Source organism: Ambystoma mexicanum, chromosome 6q (genome assembly GCF_040938575.1).
Source record: "Ambystoma mexicanum isolate Mex_15411 chromosome 6q, UKY_AmexF1_1, whole genome shotgun sequence".
Taxonomy (NCBI): Eukaryota; Metazoa; Chordata; class Amphibia; order Caudata; family Ambystomatidae; genus Ambystoma; species Ambystoma mexicanum.
The window spans coordinates 290,343,564-290,366,567 of record NC_090937.1 but is presented as its reverse complement, the minus strand read 5'-3'; the positions used below and the strand labels follow the sequence as shown (position 1 = coordinate 290,366,567).

Genomic DNA, 23,004 nt, shown 5'->3' with positions numbered 1-23,004 from the left:
AGTCCACCCATTAGAGGTTACACAACCAGGATCCACAGGCTCTTCAGACCACTGCCGGTACCTTGGCACTTGCTCCTGTGCACCAAGGGATTCCTTGGTACATGTTCCTGTGCACAAACGGGTTCCTTATCATTTGCTCCTGTGCATCAGGGTATTCCTGCTTAATGTCTTTTGGTTGGCCTCCAGGACTTCTGTGCAAAGTTCCACTCTTTTTGGCTTCATCTTATTAGCCTCTTGGGTTATAATTTAATGTTCTTTTTGAGCTTCACATTTAAATTGCTTAATGGTTTTAATATGCTTTGAATGTGAGTTGCTCTTGATTCACTGGTTAATTGCGTTGCTTAAGGTTTAAGTTTTAATGCTGAAAAAAAAGCACTCTTATTCGAAATGCATTCTTGTAGTTCAAATATACATTTGCTCTCAGTCAGTTTTCAAAATGCGTAGGTTTCCTCTCAGTTCAGTATTCAAAAGACACTTTTGTAGTTAAATGTAAGTTTGCTCTCAGTTAGGTATTCAAAATGCATGGACTGGCACTTACCTGCGGTACATTTCGGAGCTCCCCAGTGCCTCCGTGCCCTTCTGTCACTCACCAGCGGCCTGCTCATTCTCCCAGAGGCTTCTGTTGTTTCCCCTCTGCTTCAGGAACCGAGAAACACTACAGTTGCAAGACCTGCTTGCCTGCCAGATGCTTCAGATGCTAAACTGATAGGACATTTTCCTGTGGTAATTGCAATTGCTGCCCTTTTACCATTAAGAGGAACCAAGTAACCAAGTAGACATTGGGCCTCATTACGAGTTTGGCGGCCCGGTAATGGAGCCCCCAAACCGGGCTCCATTACCGGGTCCGGGTCTTCCCCATTCCCATCTGAGCCCCCATAGGGCTCAATGATAATGGGAGAGGGAGCAAACAACGGGCCGATTACGAGCGGCCCGTTGTTTGCTCCCTCTTTCCCTCTTGGGACCCGGTGACGATGCCTGGTTTTACCAGGGGTCCTTACCGGGTCCCGCGAGGGGACCTCGTTATTTTGCGTAATGGGATTAACGGGTCCGCCTCCTTTAGCAGAGCCTGTTAACCCATTACGCAAAAGTCGTAATAAGGCCCATAGTCTTGAGACACCATGGAAACAAACTACATTGACAAATTGCAATTCAGCAATGCTAGTCTACAGTGTTTGGTGCCTGAAAGGAAGATTCAAACGAGAATAGGGGAACACAAAAGCTGTCTACGCAACCGGATTACCAATGCTCTGCTAATAGACCATTGGATAGAATTTGTGCACAAACCGGACCGTCCCATTTTTGGAGTTGCTAGCTGCTATGTCGGGTTCCTCTCCACGGTTGATTTACACAATGGTAAGAGTAGCACTGTCCTATGCTTGTCATTGTGAAGCCTTGTCATTTTCTGTCTCTCGCGCACGCCTTTCTATATTCTCATGTCTTCAATTTGTTTACTTTTTTAAACAACGCCAGTATTTCCAAGAGGAGACTTACAGGCCGAAATAGCGAAAATCGCAGTGCAAGTGCGATTATCGCAGTGCAAGTGCGATTATCGCACAGAAAACATTGCACATCAATTCATGGAAGTCCGTGCACACGCAAAATGTGGACTATGCACTGAAAAAGTGTGCGGCGCACGCTGGCGCACGCTGGCACACAGGTCATTGAACACCGTGCGATAAGGCCACAGCGAATTCGCACATAGCGCGGCGCACATAACAAAAGTAGGCATAACACGGGGCGTCACACGCAGAATGGGGAACAACTCGTGAAAATGTGGGCGTCACGGGGGAAGTACAGGAGGCAAGTGCGCAGAACGCCCACACGCTCGCCTACAACACGTATTCATGGAATCGAATAGGGAAAAACAGCGCACGGCCAAAGACGCGCACAGGCCCATACATGTCCGCCACACGAAAGCAGGCAGTAGCGTCCCTGCGCAGGAAAAAAATGTGTGCCAAAGTCCTACACGCGCGAGAAGGCCCACACACGATCGGGCCTGGGGGAGCGTGTGCGTGTATATCAGAGGTGCGCGTGAAGTTCCACACGCGATTGGCCTGGGCGCGTGTATTTCAGAGGTGCGCGAGAAGTTCCACACGTGATCTGGCCTGGGGGAGCGTGTGCGTGTATATCAGAGGTGCGCGTGAAGTTCCACACGCGATTGGCCTGGGCGCGTGTATTTCAGAGGTGTGCGAGAAGTTCCACACGCAATTGGCCTGGGCGCGTGTATTTCAGGGGCTAGCGGGTGTTTCCACACGCGATCGGGCCTGGGGGAGCGGGGTACGTGTATTTCAGGGGCTTGCGGGTGTTTTCACACGCGATCGGGCCTGGTGGAGCGGGGTACGTGTATTTCAGGGGCTCGCGGGTGTTTTCACATGCGAACGGGCCTGGGGGAGCGGGGTACGTGTATTTCAGAGGCTCGCAGGTGGTGATCAGGCCTGGGGGAGCAGGGTACCACTCACCGTCTGCCTTGCGTGTAGAAGAACGCGTAGCCAACACCCACCCGCTGTGAAGTAATAGCGTGTGAACCCCAACGCCTGCAAGATGCACCGCACCCCACGAAAAGCAACGCCCGTGCACGTCACAGACACGCATACGCGCTAAGGGCCTTTGGTCCAATGGAATCGCGTATGCGTGCTGACGCGCTTACGCGCTAAGGGCCTTTCCTCGATTCACACGCTGACGTGCAGAATTTTCATGTGCCAAATCACTCTGTATCAAGCTGGCCACCCGTAAGCACACGGAAGACCACGCTCCTGCCCAAAAGGCCAAATTACTGCCCCCCAGAGCCCCGAGCAGCCTCCCACGAGCCATCTGCTGCTGCCTGCCTGCCTGCTGCCACTGTGCCCTGCCATTTGGTGCCTGCACATCAGCCATCTGCAGGGGTCCAGTTGCTGTGTCCACCCCTGCTGGAACAAAACACTCCCGACTGGGATACCATCGCTCCACAGCCCAGCCCCAGGACCCAGTTGCCCACCCACGCCTGCCTCGGTGGTCGCCATGTCGGGGCAAACACCATCCGAGACCACTGGCGACCCCCAGCCAGAGGGGCAGAGGGCCACCAGCTTCAGTCAGAAGAAAGTTGGTGTCCTGGTGGACCCTCATAAAGGCCCGGCGCCTCGTGGAGGGGGGCCGGGGCAGCATGAGTACCATCCAGCTGAGGGTCCTGGAACGCGTACGCCCAGCGCTCCATGCCCAGATCCTTGAGAGGCAGACCCGTCTGGAGTCGAGCGGTAAGTGGCCAAGCATTGCTGTGTGAGACAGGGCATGTTGCAGCGTGCTGGTTGTCTGATACTTGCCCGTATGTGTGACATAGGCCATGTACGCGTGTGTGTGTGCAGGGACATCATGGTCATGCATGTGAGACCAGTAATGTGTGAAGCACACGGTTGGTGTATGTGTTGAAATGTAACATGGGGAGCCCTATGCGGAATGGACACATGAGAGCATGCCAGTCTCTGTTCCTGGACATGGGTGTGGGTGAGGGATGGGTGCTGATGCCATGTAAATGTATGGTGTCCATGTCTGTGTTTCTGACCTGCGTGTCTGTGACTTGTGCATGCCATGGATGCATGACACATGTCTGTGTCAATGTTCAGATTCACTGATGCAGCCTAGTTATCCTTGCATCCACTGTGTCTGGGGTGTACGAGTCCAGATGGATGAAAGTACGTTGAAGTGTGTGCATGTGATAGGCATGACCCATGATGCATGTGAGTCCAAAAACAACATTGTATGCTTCAAGAGTCCCTTGGACATGTTTGCTTATGTCCATAGCATGCGCCATGCCTGTTACTGCATGTGTTTTGCCTGCACTGACCCATGTGTTGTGGAGGGACATGATGGAAGTGATCTTTGACAGTGCCACTCATCTGCTATTGCTTCCTGTCTAGGGGACCATTGTACAGTACCCTGATGCTTGTGTTCTATGTCTCCCTCTACACAGCGCAAAGTGAAGAAGAGGGCGGAGACGGCGCTGTGGAGCTAAGCGGCAGGGATGCCCCAACGGCTGCAGCGGAAGGGGTGAGTGAGCCCCCACAGGGGCTTGCAACGGCGGAAGATGGTGTGGAGCCATCCAGGTTGGTGGTTTCCACAGAGGAGGAGGAGGCCGCTACTGAGCCACACATGGGGTCTGGTGGGGGCATCCCTGCTGGTGCAAGTGGTGCAGTCCAGGGGCAGGGGCAGGAGGCAGCACATGTCGCCATGGAGGTGCCTGTGCATGTCACTGTCCCTGACACTGTGACTGCACCACCATGCACCAGCAGGGATGCCCCATCCCAGGCCCGTCCGCAGGTAGGGGGGATGTCCATGTCATCTGACGCCCCCTCCACCTACGGACAAGGGGACCCATGGGCGTATGGAGAAGGTCCTGATTGGTGTAGCGTTGCGCATGGCTGTCATTCAAGATGAGGTGCGTGCTTCCCAGGGGGAGCACGCACGTCATCACGAAGAGCACCGTGCCAATGTGGCCCATTTGGGAGCGGTCATGGTCGGGGGTCTCGTACATGTGTCGGGCACTCTGGTGACCCTCTCCTCCTCTGTGGAGGCTATGCGCCAGTCGTACTCCATGCCGTCTTCCGGCCCAGATGCCACCAGGGCCCCCTGTGGACCTGCCCCGACCAATGCAGCCACCTCGGTGGGGATCCCATCCCTGCCACAGTCGGGAGTCGGAGGTCCAGCAGGGGTGGACACACCAGCAACTGGACCCCAGCAGATGGAGGATGTGACGGCATCATCGGGCAGGGCATGTGCACGACGGCGTCGGTGGTTTCCATCAGCCTGGATGCCGTCGTGCTGGCACAGGCAGTTGCGTCGGAGGCAGCAGCAGGCTCAACGTGGGAGGCATCATGGCTCGGGGCCATCAACATCAGGGGTGCAGGCATCGGCCGGAGGGCAGGAGAACCCTTGAATGGGAGTGGCTTCCGTGTGGGAGCGGTTGTGCCAGCAGATAGGTGCGGAGCGGCAGCGGGCAGAGGAGGAACGGCTCACAATGGTCAGGGCGGAGGACTCTATGCGGAGGGCGCTGAGGCGGGCTGAGTGCCTCGAGGGTCTTCGCAGGGAGTTGGAGCAGGACACTGCATTATCCCTACGGGACCTCGGGGCCAGGGAACATGCCCGCCTCCAAGCCATTGAACAGGAGTTCGATGATGCCCTGGCCCATGACAACAACCAGTGAGCCGTCGGACTAGCCCGCTGCCCTTGTAAATAGTTATGTAGTTAGTGTTAGGTTTCCTTTGCTTTTTTTATTTATTTTGGACCTTTTGGACAATGGGCCACAGTTTTGTATATAGTTTTATTTTATTAGGTAGTATTTTTATGTAGGTTTCATTTGTTCAGTTGGGATCATGGACCCTGGTTTGTTTTTCTGTATATAGTTGACTGTTGGATTTTTTTTTTTTTTGATTTACCCATGGAGCAATGGTTTTCGGTTTTGTTTTTACCTTGGATTTACTTTCTTGAACTATGACTTTGGACACCTTTTCTTTGGATTATGATTTGTCGTTTTTCATTATTTTACGGACATGCTGCTTTTGGTTTTTGATTCCCATTGTCATTTGTTTATTTTTTATTCCATTTATGCTGTTTTTAATACATTTTTTTCATCAAACTTCAATGTGTAGTATCATCTCATTGGTATCATGCATATCCTGATATAGGTTTTGAGATTCACTGACACCCATTGGGTGTTTGTGAGGTCCATGTGTTCATTTCCAAACTTGCTATTGGGGTTCTATCATGTCATTGCCATTTCTAAGTGGGTGGATGCAGTACTCGAGTGGGTGTTTTGCATTTGGAGGCTGACCATAAGGGCCAGGGATCTAGATTGTGATGACATGTTGGCTGGGGGACATGTGTGGGGGCCTGCTGGCAGGAGCCCCGCAATGCTGGGGGGTGGGGGTGCAGGGGGACATGAGTGGGACTTGAGTGGGGGCCTGCTGGCAGGTGCCCCGCAATGCTGGGGGGTGGGGATGCAGGGGGACATGAGTTGGACATGAGTGGGGGCCTGCTGGCAGGTGCCCCGCAATGCTGGGGGGTGGGGGCGTAGGGGGACATGAGTGGGACATGAGAGGGGGCCTGCTGGCAGGTGCCCCGCAATGCTGGGGGGTGGGGGTGCAGGGGAACATGAGTGGGACATGAGTGGGGGCCTGCTGGCAGGTGCCCCGCAATGCTGGGGGTGGGGGTACAAGGGGACATGAGTTGGTGATCAGTAGTGCAAGGAGACATGTGCCTTTGCTGGGGGGCATGCCCATGTTGGGTGGGCTGCCTGCGGGACATCACCAGGGATGCAGGGTAGTCCCCTGTGGTGTGGGCTGCCGGCAGGGGCCGTGGAGGGTGTACAGGGGACACCTGGGAGGACCCACACTGCCAAATCCCTGGCACCCCTGAAATACATGTACCCTGCTGAAATCACGTGCGAAAATTCTCGTGCACCCCTGAAATACACGTACCCTGCTGAAATCGCGTGTGAAAATTCTCGCGCACCCCTGAAATTCACGTACCCTGCTGAAATACACGCACACGCTCCCCCAGGCCAATCGCATGTGGAACTTCTCACGCACCTCTGAAATACACGCGCCCAGGCCAATCGCGTGTGGAACTTCTCGCGCACCTCTGAAATACACGCACACGCTCCCCCAGGCCCGATCGCGTGTGAAACCACCCGCGAGCCCCTGATATACATGCGCCCAGGCCAATCGCTTGTGGAACTTCTCACGCACTTCTGAAATACACGCGCCCAGGCCAATCGCGTGTGGAACTTCTCACGCACCTCTGAAATACACGAACACGCTCCCCCAGGCCCGATCGCGTGTGAAACCACCCGCGAGCCCCTGAAATACACGCGCCCAGGCCAATCGCGTGTGGAACTTCTCACGCACCTCTGAAATACACGCGCCCAGGCCAATCGCGTGTGGAACTTCTCGCGCACCTCTGAAATACACGCACACGCTCCCCCAGGCCCAATCGCGTGTGGAACTTCTCGCGCACCTCTGAAATACACGCGCCCAGGCCAATCGCGTGTGGAACTTCTCGCACACCCCTGAAATACACGCACCCAGGCCAATCGCCTGTGGAACTTCTCGCACACCCCTGAAATACACGCACCCAGGCCATTCGCGTGTGGAACTTCTCGCGCACCCCTGAAATACACGCGCCCAGGCCATTCGCGTGTAATACTTCTCGCGCACCCCTGAAATACACGCACCCAGGCCATTCGCGTGTAATACTTCTCGCGCACCCCTGAAATACACGCACCCAGGCCATTCGCGTGTAATACTTCTCGCGCACCCCTGAAATACACACACGCACACGCTCCCCCAGGCCAGATCGCGTGTGAAACTTCTCGCGCACGCGTGTTCCCGACACCCGTAATACGCGTTCCCCGCTTTGCGTTTGCTGTTTGCCAGTCCGGTAAACTGATACAGGGTTGGCGGAGCCCTTTGCGATGGTTTTGCGATCTTGATGGCTTTTCCTCGCGCAACGGCGTTCTTGGGGGCGTAACTGGCGCTGCTGCAGGGTCGCTGCGCCACTCTGCGCCACGTCTGCTTTTGGAGGTGAGAATCCATGAATACGCTGTGCGCGGAAATTGATTTTATCGCACGCGACTGGCGCAGACATTCGCACGAGCACGCTGTGCGCCAGCCGCGTGCGACACTTTTGAGAGGAATTACATGAATCGGCCTGTTAGGGTGTTACAAGGCGGGCACTACTAGTCCTGCCCTGTTTACGGACTGCCAGGCTGATGCTAAACAGCTGCTCGCGTAGTGTGATTCTCAGACATTGCAGACATTGTGGTACCCTTTCACTACATACGCAGGTGATTACCGTTTCTGTGCAATGTGCACAGCTCCGTTTGTTAAAGCCTGCCCCGCATGTATTTTTCTTTTCTTTCCTTTGCTTGCTTTTCCATACGAATTACCAGCACAGCAATTCACAGTGTGCCTGAGACAGAGATTACACCAATCCTACACGGTGGTGCTCACCAAAGGACTAGGACACTTTGAGAGGAATACAGCATGTGACCGGATATTTCAACAGTGCCTGTTAGTTTAGACATTGCTGACACTGGGTGAGCATGGCTTTTATTTTTATTACCTTCACCTTCCACGTGATTAGCTCTTCTCTTTGAGTTTCACGTGAGCGCGAGGACCCCGTTATTTGGGGAGGTACCTCCCTCTGCCTGTCCCCTTTTTCCCAGTCACGGTTACTTTTCCAACAAGGTTTGTACTTCCTTATTTCCATGGATTCCGGACTAATAAGGTTGTAGGAATGATGACCGTTCCTTTTTAGGCCTCCCCTTTTAGATAGCCTGGACACTGACCTTTCTTACATGACAATTTGAATAGAGAATGTGTGTCAATAGTTGCAGTTTTTTGCTCTTATAAGTTTCTGCTTTACTCCCCAGATTTTGCTTTGGTGCATTTGTATCACTTAAATGAGTTTCCTATTATTAACCATAGGGGATAATAATTCATTTCTAGGAAGATACGGTTTACTCATACCTATGTTCTTCTTCTGTTTCAGGAAGAGACACGTCTTCCCTCTTCAATCCCAGCAAATTATATGCTAATACGATTGGAACATTAGATTTGGATCTACAATGGGTCCCCATCGTCTTTTCGATTTCACAATTTATGTATCATAATTAAGACATTTGGTTTGTGTTCTTTGTTGATAAAAAACAGACATGGCTTCCCTGGTGAATTTCTCTGATTTTACTGTTTAAATTGTTTGTGAGGAAAGCAACATGTTGGATGGATTGAATGCGTTTGAATTGGTTTGATTGAGAGTATGATAAGTGGTGATTTGATTGAAATTAGTTGTAATTACGATTTGTTCTTTTTTGACGATTAATTCCTGCAGATTTAGCCTGCACTACCTGATGTAAAGTAAAGCAGTTGGTTATTTCTACTATTATCTTTTTTAACCAGCACTGTCTGTCGTTTGTACAACTCCTTGTTGATTGCAACACTAGCAAATATGTTTTGCTTTTTATATAAAAATTCTTTTTTTTGCTATATCAATAAAAATGAGTATTTTATGACCATTACTATACTGGTGGCAGGTTTAATTTTGAGAAGAGTACCAGTGATGCGCACGTAAAGAGCTTGTCATCTTGCCCACGGGGGTAGAGTGTCCTATCCTGAAACAGTGTGCTGCCTATAAGCCCTTTTTTTCGCGAGTTAAAGGTTTTGAACCTTCTTTGAGGGTATGTGCTTATAGAGCAGGTTAAGCTTTCCCTCACACCTTTTTGTGTAGTAAGCTTATTTCTTCGCTCCAGTTCCCCTTCTGCTTTCCATTGGACGTGAGTGGTGTCATCTTTAATCCCGGTCTGCCGGCGTCCTGGTTCAGCTTCCAGTCCCACCATGGCTGTCTCCTCATAGAGGGGGTGCCCCTGCTGGTCTCTGCCATGTCGGCCTCCCTGCTTCTCACTGGGTATTCCCAGTCTCTCATTTTATGTGCCTGCAGGCTTCTAGCAGGCTGCAGGTGTGCCTGGTCAATTAGATCTGCTTGACTATAATTAGGAAGTCATGCCTGACCTTCCCAAGGCTCGGGTGGCAGCGTCCTTGTCCTAGTACCTAAGTGGTGGAAATGTGTAGTGATCATTCCTCTTAGCCTCCTCTTCCTCATCCCAGTACTGTCATTAAACACATTAGGGAAAGTGAGGGGAACAGGCTTACAATAGCTCATTAAGGGCTGGGTAGGGTCATGTTGTTTGGTGGTAGGAAAGGGGGGATACCATGTCTCTTTAGAAGGGCACCCCACTTCTAGTCCTCAAACACCCTCCACCCAGGTGATCCTCCCTCAGGGGTCAGGATCCAAAAGTGATGGCTTTTCCATGGCCACTGCGTAGAGGATCAATGGGGGATAGGAGTAGGAATACCCACAGGTTTCTCACACTACCATGAGAAGGTCCACTACACCATAGTTCAACAAAGGGCCAGTAATGCACCAGGCCCCAACCAAATTCCTATCAACTTGTTTAAACAAGAGTCCGGTATATGGTTCCCGGTACTCCGACATATTATTCATTTTGCGACAGCCACGACTCGGACAACGATTTCCTGGACAAAGGCAGAAATCGTCCCCATTTTTTAAAAAGGGGGATCGGGAAAACCCTGATAACTACCGAACGATTTCCCTGCTGGACGCAGAGGGGAAGATCTTTGCCAATGTAATATTAAATAAATTAATGGACTAGTTTGAAGGAAATAACATAATCAGCCATTTACAATAAGGTTTTAAGAAGGACCAAAACACGACAGGTCAAGGATTTGTGTATTCCTTTTATTACAAAAGTGTGCAATCCCCACGATGATGAATCTCTGTGCACTGTTTATAGATCTTAAGACCACTTTCAATGGAATGCCTAGGCTTTGCCTATGGAACCGTTTGGTTGAGGTTCCACTGAATGTATTAGCTGCAATTCAGTCTCTTTAGTGCAACAATGAGGCTCCCATATAGTTAAATGGCAAGAGCGAAAAGACAAAAGCAATCAAATGTGAAAACGGGGTCAGGCAGTGTTGTGTACTGGCCCCCACGCTATTCTGCATTTTTTTTAAACTTTTTTTTATTTTTATTAAAATTTTATAGTTTAAACAGAAACTTTTCGTTTAGTCATTTTAAAAATGGATCTCATGAGTAGCTTGGGTTTTCAAACATAATATCTAACAGGCAAATGCAAACATCACTGTGTTAATTCCTTAGTTTATCATGGGCCAAGATATGGCGAAGAAATTGCACAATGGTGTATATTAATTTTCTGTCCTGGCCCCTCAGGATCTTGTCCCATCTGGAGTCGCCATCTTCAATCTGGGCAGAAATCTTGAAAAGTCCTCCAAATAAGCTTCTCTGTTGGGAGAGGGCTGTACATGTCATGAATTTGCTTATCTAGACAAAATCGGCAAAATTGCTCAGATATGGGGATTAGTCTGATGTTTGCTAATCTTTGCCGAGTTGGAATGACATTTAAACGGATTTACATGTACATGTTACGAATGTCTGGATCCGGAGTGATAAGTACCTCGGGAGTTCATTGATCGCATGGATGTCCATTGTACATTGAATATTCATACTGTATGTTGTTTTATCCCCTACTTTTTTAATGCAGTCATTTTGTTGGATCTTTACCTTGGCTCGTTGTAGACGATTTATGAGCAATGCTGCAGAGATGTTTTCATTTGTCATTCGGCACTCTAGAGCAAGTTTCCAGACTTTCAGTGTAGTATGATTCATGGCATTTGGGGTCTCCCGCAGGATTTGAATAGCCGCAATATCATTGTTATTTTTCAGTTTACGGAGAAAGTCCAACTGTTTCTGCAATACAATAGATTGAAGTGATTGGAGTGCCACTTCAAATCCTATCCTGGCCATGGGGTAACTATTCGGGATTTTCAGGATCTTCCGCCAAAAGGAGGCTTCTATCCTTTGCCAGTTTATCTGCATGGAGTTTATCATTGCTTTGCTGCCGTATGTTATGATGGGAATAACCTTTTGACGGTAGAATGTGATGATAGGTTTAAGTGAGAACTTCCATATTGTCTATGTAAGATTACTACTGGTCTCACTAGCGAAAACATCTTCCCTTCTATAGAGGCCACCCTGTCTGTTTCAGCTTTGGCTTGATTTAATAAAATTCCAAGGTATTTGAAGGTATTCACTTCCGCTAGACTTTGTCTTCTATTATAAATTTTGGTGGCCGGGTGTTTTTAGTTGTCTGTTTCGTTAGTTTCATTATTTTTGTTTTTTTGGCATTGATTTGCAATTCGTTCAGTTTCATATATTCTTCCTTTATTCGCAAGTTTTTCTGTAGCCCTACTGTCGTTTTATCGAGTAGCACGATATCGTCTGCATACATCAAATACAGAATCGGGACAGAATTTATTTTTGGAGGGTTTAGTGCATTGTATTTTGTGTGGACAGCTTAATCAGCAGTGTATAAGTAATAGAGAGTTGCAGCAAGGGGACATCCCAGCTTTAACCCATTCCAGGTGCTTATCAAGGTAGTTGTGGCACCTCCTTTGGTGAGTCCGATGGTAACTGAGGTATTGGTATAGAGAAGGAGATATTTCCATGCCATCAGTTTGTTCCATAATTTCCCCCTATTTATGGAGTCGAAGACCATGTGCAGATAGATCTATGAAAGCAGCATACACTTGGGTTGTGTTCCGTAGGGCTTCTTGTTTTATTAGGTTAACGAACAAGAGGTTGACGTTTTGTGCAGTAAATCCCGTTTGCCGGCGTCAAATTGGTTTGTTTTGTTGGCCCACACAGTGAGTTTTTGTTGCAAATACGTAGCAAACTAGCTTTTAAATCGCTGTGCCACAGCACAGACAGATGCCCCTAGATTAGCTCAATCCCAGTTCTATTTTATGCAGGTGATGCCATTTTATTGTCACTGACACAACCAGCCTAAAAATACAACTTGCATTATTTAATGACGCAAGTTAGGAGCTTTGAGCAAAATCAGCAGCACTGCATGACGCGGAGGTCTGAGGGTACAATAAGCAGAGCAGATTGGAAGGTATTGAAAAATAAACTCCTAAAGAGAATTCTTAATCTCCCAAAGAGCACCAACAATGCGAGGCTCCGCCGTGAATTGAACCAGAATAACATTCACAATAATATTAGCCTGAGGCTGATTCTCTGTTGTGCCCATCTGTGGTCCTCGCAGTAATGATCGTGAGGCCCTGATCTAGAACGGTACCAATACACTGCCAGGGCGCAACCATATAAGGTTGGGTCTCACAAAACTAGGGTTGACATCTCTATGGCCAAATGCTACTGCAATTAAAGTGGGAATAAAAGAACTCATCAAGGAGAGAGCTGCTAATGCCACCTTATCTAATATAGGGCAATATTTCTACAACCAGACCAAGAAAAAACAACCCACTATGGAAAAAAGCTAGGTACACCATTTTTCGAGAAGAACAAGAGCTTTATTTTGTATGCAGAAAGAAATGGGGGGCAGGGTATTACAAATCCACTGTCACAGAGATCTCCTCCTCAAAAGGGTATGTGTGTGTGTCTTATAAACATATACAACTTGTCATTCATGACATACTTGATATACAGTGTTCATCCCCCACCCTCATTGGCTGCGTCTATTTCCTTGCTAATTGTTACATATAGCCCTTTTTCCAAATGGTCATGTTGTCTTCTCCATCTTCACCACACCTGCGTAACAACCTCTTCCATCTAGAAATGCTGTGAAGCAATTGGTTGGACTCAACTGGCACCGCCCTATCTTTACTCCTAACCACGTGATGTGTACCTGGTTGGCAACATGAACTCAGCAGACAACTTCAAGGTCAGTCTTGCAAACAAAGTAACTATTTTCTCATCTCAGACATGCAGCCCCTCCGCTCCCATCATGCTTCCCCACTGTATGGGCATAACCCTTGGCTCTCTGTGGTACAAATCACAGATCGTGTTGTTCTCTGCTCCCCCCTGTATCAGTTCCCCCTCCCAAGAGGCGGGCCTGGTATCCCACTAATTAATCCCATTCATGAAGGATTTAAGACTCATATTCTTGTACATCTGGTAGTTCCAATACAGTGACCATCATTATGGGGGGCGCTAGTGTCCTAAATTTTAGTTCATGTTTTAGCAACGCAGACCTCTGCCCCTTTTCCCATGAGTATGGCCTTCGTACTGGGCCGCAGTCCTTTGCCTATTTGGCTGCACGCATTCCTGCCTAATCGCTCAATGGCCTAACTAGATACATTTATATGTGGGTGTACGTGCGTGTTCCTTGCAACGCCTGGGAATCAAAATGAGATAATGAAATAAGACATGAGGCCTGGTTATTCTGTGTCTCCAACACGGCCTTAGAGGATTCAGGCCTGCAATATAAGTTCATGTTATAACTATCGTGTACATGCAGTGTATTCTAAATAACACTATCGCCAAGTAAATGGTTAGTTCCCCCTATATAACGTCCCACTCCCGCCAATGGCTTCCACCCGTAAAGCTCCTCCATCCCCAATGCACCACCCTTTATGCATTCTCTGTGATTTAATACATTTTTCGTAATCTGAATTGTTTGGGAGGGGCGGTGATCTGAACGTGCATCCCAACGCTAACATTGTGACTCTTGGCACTCATGCACCTAGGATGCATTCTTCCCTAACCATCAAGCACGAATAAAGCTTTGAAAGCGACCTTGATGAAATGCATCCGACACTTACAAAGGCACTACCTGAAAAACGTTCTTTTGCCACTTTGCCCCTGGCAACCTTACAACAGGTTTGGAACAATACATTCCCAGAGGTCTGTACAAGCTGCTCATTCATGAAAGAATCCCTGGAATATGTTCTCTGTTGCTGTCCGGAATGTGCATATGATAGATACATGTACATGTTACCATCATGCGTAACTATGGAATTCACCGTGTCAGGTGCAATTTGGCTGTGTAAATCAGCAATTAACATTGATGTGGTATATAGCTTGAGTATGTATCTTTCTAAAGCCTGGTTGAAAAGGAAAGAACGTGTCCGTTGCCATCAAGGTTTTTAATTTGATTGTGACAATCGCTGCTCTATAGGTATGTTTAGTAGTCATGATATATGTTATTAAGTCGGAAGATGCACTGACTCATAATCATTTGTATTTGGTGGTAATTGCTCTTAAATTAATTAATTGTATTATTGTACTTTTCTATGTTGCACTGTGCTGAAAGACAATGTAGCATAAAGCCTTAATGATGATGAGGATGGTTAAGTGAACAAACAGAAGTGATGTCATTTCTTTTCTTTTTAGAAATATTTTTGCTGAATCAACAATGAAGACGAAGCAACATGTATGACGGCTTACATATTAATTTTATACTGAACAAAATCAAAGCATAGACACCTGTAAATGAAAGCTATTTGGAAAGCACAGCTCATCCACTTAATGAAAAGAGCTTTGGGGGAATCCTTGCTATAGGCCAGTCTTGCCTAAACATTGCTAATGACTGTAAGCTCTTCAGATCAACCGTGACTTTGAGTGCCACCCTGGCCTTCAGGGTTTCCTATTTGCCCATGGCCCTCTGCATCCTGGCACTCAATATTTAAATGTTACCTTGAACTGCTGCTTCCACTCTAAGCATCACTAAGGAGTACCACTTCTCCTGGCCTTGTTTAGTTACCCTATATGAGATAAAGGAGATAGAGTGTGTGAACACAGGGAGCATAGATCATAGCATACCAATAGTGGTACACTTCATGTAAAAAACATAACGAATCATTTTAATACTGGTAGAACAAGGGCTAAAAAAAAAGATTAAATAGATATTTAAAGATAAGCGTTAAGGTTTGCTAATACAGACAATGCATCTAAAATTCAATAACATAGGAAAACGTCAGTATCAGCAAATGATAGGTGTAGCAGAAGTAGATCTTCAAAGTAACAATGCAATTCATTCATTGCATACTTGTCAGGTTGATAAATGTATACAATGTTACACTTCTGTATACTTCTGTTACAACTATCATTTGTTGATACTGACGTTTTCCTATGTTATTGAATTTTACATTCATTGGGGGTCATTACGACCCTGGAGGTAGCCATGCTGCTATTTGCGGCATGTCTACCCCCATTGCGGGTACTGGGTCCGGGTTCCTGGAATGGGGAAATACCGGGCCATTCCAACCTTGGAGGGCCCGGTATTTCCCTATTCAGGGGACCCGGACCCGGTACATCCACATTCCTATTTGAGCCCCCATAGGGCTCAATGGGAATGGGGAGGATGCAAACAATGGGCCCGTTAATAACGTGCCCGTTGTTTTGCATCCTGGTCTGCTAGAGGGTCCCGCTAAGGACGCCTGCTTTTACCAGACGTCCTTACTGGGACCCGCGAGCAAACCTCGTAAAGAGATGGTAGGGGCTTAACAGGGCCGGCAGCTCTACCGGCCCCGTTAACACCCTACCGCCAGGGTCGTAATGACCCCCATTGTCTGTATTAGCAAGCCTTAACGCTTATCTTTAAATATCGATTTAATCTTGTTTTAACTCTTGTTCTACCAGTATTAACATTATTTTTTATGTTTTTTACATGAAGTGTACCACTATTGGTATGCTTTGATCTATGCGCCCGGTGTTCACCCACTCTGGGCCTCATTACACGGTAGGCGGTAAGGGATTACCGGCACCGGGGGTAGCCATAGTGCCATGGTTACCGCCTACCGTGTAATCAGGCCCAGAGCCTTTATCTCATATAGTTTATCTACCATGGACCTAGATAGAGTCTTCACTTCTAACCTGTGTTAGTTTAGTGTTTATCGGGATTCCCCGCAGATCCCCTATATTTGTTTAGTTAACCCCTTCCATTTCTGTGGTGTTAGTCCCTTCTTGCTCTTTACCATATGCCCCTGGTGATGGCATACAGGGAATACAAAAGTGAAATCTGATGCATTTGGGATCACACAGTGACACCTGAGGTCAGCTTTCTAGAACCAAAAGGTACAAACAACCGGATAAATGTGATTTGAAAGCAGGTCCTTACTCCCGGATCCTAGCGCTCCACTGGAGGCTGAAATCACATTTATTCAGATTCCCAGGCAACAGATGGTCAGGGCAAAAAAGCGGCATACGTGTATGCGTATGTACGTGACATTTTGCCCTGCACATTTGCACTACGTTGTGCAAATGATAAAAATTTGGTGGCACCAAAGTGCATGCATACAGGTCCCAGCCGCCAGATTATGCCGGGGACTGACAATGAGCCTGAGTCAATAAAAGTTGTAGCAATATTTTGATAATCAAATCAACAAACGCATACAAAGACCATTAGGATTAACACTCATGCCAACATGATGGGTGCTTTATTCCAGCAGCGGTTCATTAGGATTAACACTCATGCCAACATGATGGGTGCTTTATTCCAGCAGCGGTTCATTAGGATTAACACTGATGCCAACATGATGGGTGCTTTATTCCAGCAGCGGTTCATTAGGATTAACACTCATGCCAACATGATGGGTGCTTTATTCCAGCAGCGGTTCATTAGGATTAACACTCATGCCAACATGATGGGTGCTTTATTCCAGCAGCGGTTCATTAGGATTAACACTCATGCCAACATGATGGGTGCTTTATTCCAGCAGCGGTTCATTAGGATTAACACTCATGCCAACATGATGGGTGCTTTATTCCAGCAGCGGTTCATTAGGATTAACACTCATGCCAACATGATGGGTGCTTTATTCCAGCAGCGGTTCGGGAGGATACTAAATAGAACTTTTGCTTTAAGGTTTTTGTAAAAATATGTTGGTGGCAGTCTATTCAAAGTTTGAAATAGCTGGTTTCCAATTCAGCTAAGTTTAAACTTAATGATTTTTCTAGCATGCACCGGGAACCAGGATCGGACTGGCCTATAGGGCAATAGGCCCATGGGCAAACCAAAAACGCAAAATGCTGATGTGGGCTGTTTTTCTGGTCAAAGTGGGTCATTTTTGGGCCAATTTGGGCCAGTTTGCTGAGTTAATTCACTATGCAGCTAGCAGTGTTGACAAGTGTTTGCTGAATAATTATTCTTTAAAATGCACAAATTGCATCACATTTTATTTTTAAAAAATTACCTTGGGTACTACTCGAAAAATGTCACAAAAGGAATGAATAGCCATTTGCATGCTGGGTCTAAACGGATGACGTTTGAGAAGGAATGCAATGTTGCATGCTGGGTCTAAACGGATGACGTTTGAGAAGGAATGCAATGTTGCATGCTGGGTCTAAACGGCCTACTGACACCTGGACAAGGTCCAGTATCCAGTATCCGTGGACAAATGTGTCTGTAGGACCAGCAATCTCCAACAGCATGGTTGGCCGCCATTTTAAAGTTGCACCAACCATTTTGTGTGGATTACAGGCATTTTACAGACAGCTGCAACAGCCATCTGTGGAAAGCAGGTTATGTTCACAGTTGCAGCCATAACCATGTGTGGACTGCTGCCACATTATAGACAGTTTCAACCATATGTGGAATGCCACCATTTTACAGACAGTTACAGCAACCATCTGTGTGGAATGCAAACATAAATGTCTGTGGAATGCAGCAAATTTATAAACAGTTTCAACAACCAATCAGTGGAATGCAGCCATTTTACAGACAATTGCTGCAACCTTTCTTATTGATTGCAGCCATTTTTTCAAACAGTTGCCACATCCATATGAGGAATGACGCCATTTTGCAGACAGCTTGCAGTCACACCCATCTGTGGAATGCAGTCCTCACCATGTGTTGAAAGCATTTATTTTACACATCATTGCCACAACCATCTGTGTAGTGCAGCTATTTTACAGGCAGTTGCAACAACAATCTCTGAAATGCCACAATTTTAAAGACAAAATGCAACTGCCAATTCTTGTGGATTGCAGCCATTTTAGGTACAGTTCCAGGAACCATTTCCTCCTCAGAGCTCAATCAATGCAGAAATACAAGTACATGTTGCATTCCTACCATTAATGTGGTCTCCTCTCTGTTTCCTTCGTTAGCTGGCTGAATGTGGAAAAAGTCAAACAGATGGAAACAGTTATGTCAAATGAAATGGCAGCCAATGACAATGGAAAACACAAAAACAGAGCGAATGCATGTAGAGAATGGTTACTCATTATGTGGCCCTCCTGATGTTTGCACTACAAGTCCCATGATCCCTAACTACTGACTGTGCTGGGTAGGAATCGTGGGAGTGGAAGTAAAAATAAGATTTGGAGGGCCACATAACGACTAACCATGAAAAATTGAGGATATATACAAGATACGGAAAGTGAAAGAAAAAATATCAGTAACGTGACAGTGAGAAGTCATATTAACATTTAAAATATGAATCGCCCTAATTAGCATCACAGCTATTTTGCCTTGAATTAATCAGATCATTTCAAAGAGTAAAAACTCATTATAATACTGTGCAAGGGCCTGTAACTAGAAGTTGCAAAAGTAAAATAAATATTCTGTATCTAACAAGAGGCCAGATCAACAACTACAATGGTATCCCAATAATGTTTGGTATAATGCCTTGGAACATACAATAACCGTGTTGTAATGAAAGCAGTCAAAGTGCCCAGGTTAAGAAATGTACCAATATGCAAAGTTCATACATTGGAGAGGAGAACATACAGAGTTCTGGCCAAAGTGTCCATAAAAATGCCACATGGATTAATTCATTAACTCAACCATGGGGGACACGTTTTTGTTTTTCACTTTTGAGGCAGTAATGCTCCTACAAACCCTTGCCATGAATATGAGCAAGTGACCGAGCAAAGTGAAGGAACCCAATTCATGCACACGTCAAAACAGTGCAATCTACTGTTAATTATTTATTTATTTATCAGAATAATTTGGAAAAAAAGCCATAGGATTTAGATACAGTTCTGAACACATGAGATCGCATCAACAGTCACTCAACCTGCAGAGCTTTCTTTCGTTTGTGCCTCAGGACCCATCTCTCAACTTTCATAGCATTCAGTGTCAGGTGCCATTCATATCGCTGCAGCATAATCAACAATCCAGTGCCTGTAATTGGCATGAAAGCAAAATGATGTTTCTCCTACAGCAGCACCTGGTTTTGCCTCAAGTTCAGTTGGAAATCCAAAACTGTAAACTTCTACAGAGGGGCGAAGTGAGGTTCCCAAAGTTCTGGAAGATGCCCCACTGCACTCGCTGCATGAACCCAACCAATATTTGAGGTGAGCACAATCACGTCTTTTTAAGCTTTGCTGTGCAGCTGAAAATAATGGACTAATAGCCCAGGTGTCTTTTTTTTAAATGACTCAGAGCACGGATTATACAGGTTCAAGTACCTTCTTGTTTCTCTGTCAGCACAGGCTAATTATTCATGGGCTAATAATGCTTGTCATCATAGGTCGAACGTCAGTATGCTGACTGCCAATTAGGATCAAGGGCTTCTGCTATTATATGCCTAGGGAGCCATGGATCCTGATGCCTGTCAGGATGGCAACGTTCACCCTCCCTTCCCTTGCTTCCCTCGCCTCCTTCCAACTCTCCCTCGCCCACATCCCCGCTCACTCTGTACCTCACATTTTTATTAATTGTATCATCGGCAAAACGAGGATACACACAAGAATAACTGTAGTCCCACCCCAGCCCCACCCCATTCCACTTCCCCATTCCAGCCCCCTTCCTTAAGGCCATTTTCCCATCACATCAAACCCAAAATCCGCCCCTAATTTCCTCAAATAATGTAGTTTTCTTCTGTCGATTTTTTTCAAAGTAATTTTTCGTAGTCTATCACACCAAACCGAAGAATACAGGAATGTGTCATTTTTCCATTCTCTTAGAATCACTTTTTTGGCAACTAGCGCAGCCCTGAAAAAAATAAACATTTCTGGGAGTATAATAGGTTGTCTAAATGATCATCCTCGCCCACGATTCGTGTTTCAAAGTCAAAACCTATATCAAGCCTGAGAACCTTATTCCTGGATACTGTAATCTCACTCAAATGTTATGCACCTTATTTCACTCCCAGAACATGTGATCCAATGTGCCCACTCAATATTTGCACCCCTAACAAGCCTCTGAGTCACGCATACGCCTTTTAAAAAGCTTCTGTGGGGTCCAATACACTCTATTGAGAATCTTAATCTGTCACACCTTTTCCCTAAGGTTTAGGGTCATCAATGGTATGTTCCTACAAATGTTGAGCTACCCGTTTCCTGTCATGTCAGACCCAAGATCATCTGGGTGAGGCCTAATGTGGGGAGGAGAGCTGGTTCAGCCAAATTATCATTTGAACACTGATTTTTCCTTTTGCATATACTTTTCCCTTTTACACTTTTGTACAATAGATAGCGCAGGCTTTAGGTTTTGTTAGCATAGGCCGTTTTGATTTGACAGACTCCACTAGAACTGTTTTGTTTATTGTTTGATGGTCGAGACTACTCCCATGTTACTTATAGGGTAACATAGGAGTTTCTCCAACCCCAACATTTTCAATAAAGGTTTTACAAATTGTATCCATTGTGTCAGTGTCAATACTTGTGATACCATGCCTTCCCTACAGTCTGGACTAAATCCTGGCAAGTGGCAACCCTAGTGCTAGGTGGTCAGCTTTGGTGCCCGCTGCCTGTCCACTTTCTCCCTAGCTTTCTGTGCCATTGCCTCCATGACATGGTAAGCGAAAACACAGTTCACTGCCTCGTCAGTTGAGTGTCTGTTGCTGGGCAACCAAGTCAGTGAAGTCCATTCTTATTTTCTACAGGATGGTGGTTGTGTGGGTAAAGCAGGGAGATGGTGGAAGGATAGCTGCAGTGAGGCAGGAAGGGGCGGTGGGGAGAATGGTGACACATGCAGAGGTAAGCTTCATGCTGACTGTCTGTTGTTGGTGATACAAATGTGAACAAAATTCCCTTCCTGCTCGGATAGAACAGATTGAATGTTTTAAGAATGTCTCTGGATATCAAATGAATTGGCAAAAATCAGAAGCACTGCCAACATCAGGGAAACGGAAAGCAACTGAGTTACACCACTACGGGTTTCGCTGGTGCCCAGACAAAGATGGTATTTCTCGCAGTATGGCTTACAAAGGATGCTAATCAAATGATGAAGGAGAACATGAAGTAGATGCTGTCAAATCTGAAGATGGACCTGGATAGATAGATGGATGGGGATTACATTATCGATTTGGGGCAAAGTGTATGCGATAAAGATGACAGTCACCCCACAAATCAATCATTACTTAAGCATGATCTCTTTCCCTCTGGGCAGAGGTGTAATGAGCAATATTGAGAAATTGTGTCAAGAATTTTCATGGGACCACAAACAGCCATGTCCGAAAATATGGAATCTACAGCTACCACGTGAAAGGGGGGTCTTGGGAGTTCCTGACTTTGCGGTGTATCATCTGGCGTACACCGCCAGACATCTGCTTCCTTTTTATAGAAAGAGACCCTTGATAAATGGTCCCTTGTGGAATCCAGCTTGAATACTTCTCTTGAGCTTAAGGCTCTTCTAATGACAAGGAATCTTAAAGGTAATGCTACTTCTCCCCCTACTGAATTATTAACAACTTGCTGAGGTAAATTATCTGAATTGATAAATCAAGATCCTTTTCTCTCTGAGAACTCATCTACCTGGCCAAATCCTGAGGTAAAGATAAAGACGCAGATGCTTTCTGGCCTGATTGGGTGCATGAATGGGGCAAGATGGATTGGAGACCTGGTGGAAAACACAAAGTGGATACCCTTCAATAAAGTTGCTTCCACAAAGAACCTTAAAGACTGTGCCTATGGAGAATACTGTTCACTAAAGATGGTGATTACAATTACAAAACTTGCTTAGGAGAGGGATCTGAGGACCTGTTTGATGGATCTCGGAAAAGAAAGACACTTTTCCTCAAAAATACAGAAACATTTGAGTAACAATGAAGAAGGGAACACAGCTCTGCTTAACACATGGTCAGATGAGAGCTGCACCATCATTATTCACAGTTTATTATTTGGGGAAATGGGTTATTTATATAGCACTTTCACCAAAGCGCTATACATAAAACATATTTACATACAATATCAACCAAACTAAGTTGGTACGCATTTATCAACCTCAGAAGGGTGAAAGGCTGAGTTGGCCTTGCCGGGATTCGAACATGGGACCTGTAAATCACAGACAGATTGCAGCAGTAGCGTGCAACCACCAAAGCTAGCTTACTCGCATTCATGGCATCTATGCCTGCATCAAACCTCAAGCCTGCTACTTGTGGATCAGCATTTCATTGGGAAACTTAAACTTCACTGTTGTTTAAGGAAGCAACATGTCTATAATATTGCTCTATGGCATGCCTAACAAGTACAACAACAAAGATAACATGGGGATATTTATTAACAGGCCAGTGTCTGCAAACGTTTAGGTGGAACGGTAAATAATTAGTCACAAGTCAGTGTAACCGGCTATGCCTCTAAAAGTTGCAACATACCATTCTGTTATTGGTGTGCACTTTAAAAAATGGTCAGAGAACCACTCTCACCTTTTAGCCACGTGACTTGATTTTGGAATGTTTGCTTGGTGAGTTAATA

The 23,004-nt window shown here is 46.3% G+C and overlaps 1 protein-coding gene across 9 annotated transcripts in view; it reads right to left on the bottom strand.

Annotated features, from left to right (window-relative positions):
- SLC24A2 (solute carrier family 24 member 2) overlaps positions 1 to 23,004 on the bottom strand; it is a 1,614,118-nt gene that overhangs the window by 678,199 nt on the left and 912,915 nt on the right. For 6 of the 9 annotated variants that reach the window (XM_069630764.1, XM_069630770.1, XM_069630763.1 and 3 more), the window contains exon 5: positions 18,437 to 18,475. The exons of the other annotated variants lie outside the window; for them this stretch is intronic. In XM_069630764.1, the coding sequence (XP_069486865.1) occupies positions 18,437 to 18,475 (39 nt within the window). The remainder of the gene's footprint in view (positions 1 to 18,436; positions 18,476 to 23,004) is intronic. 9 annotated transcript variants of the gene reach the window in all.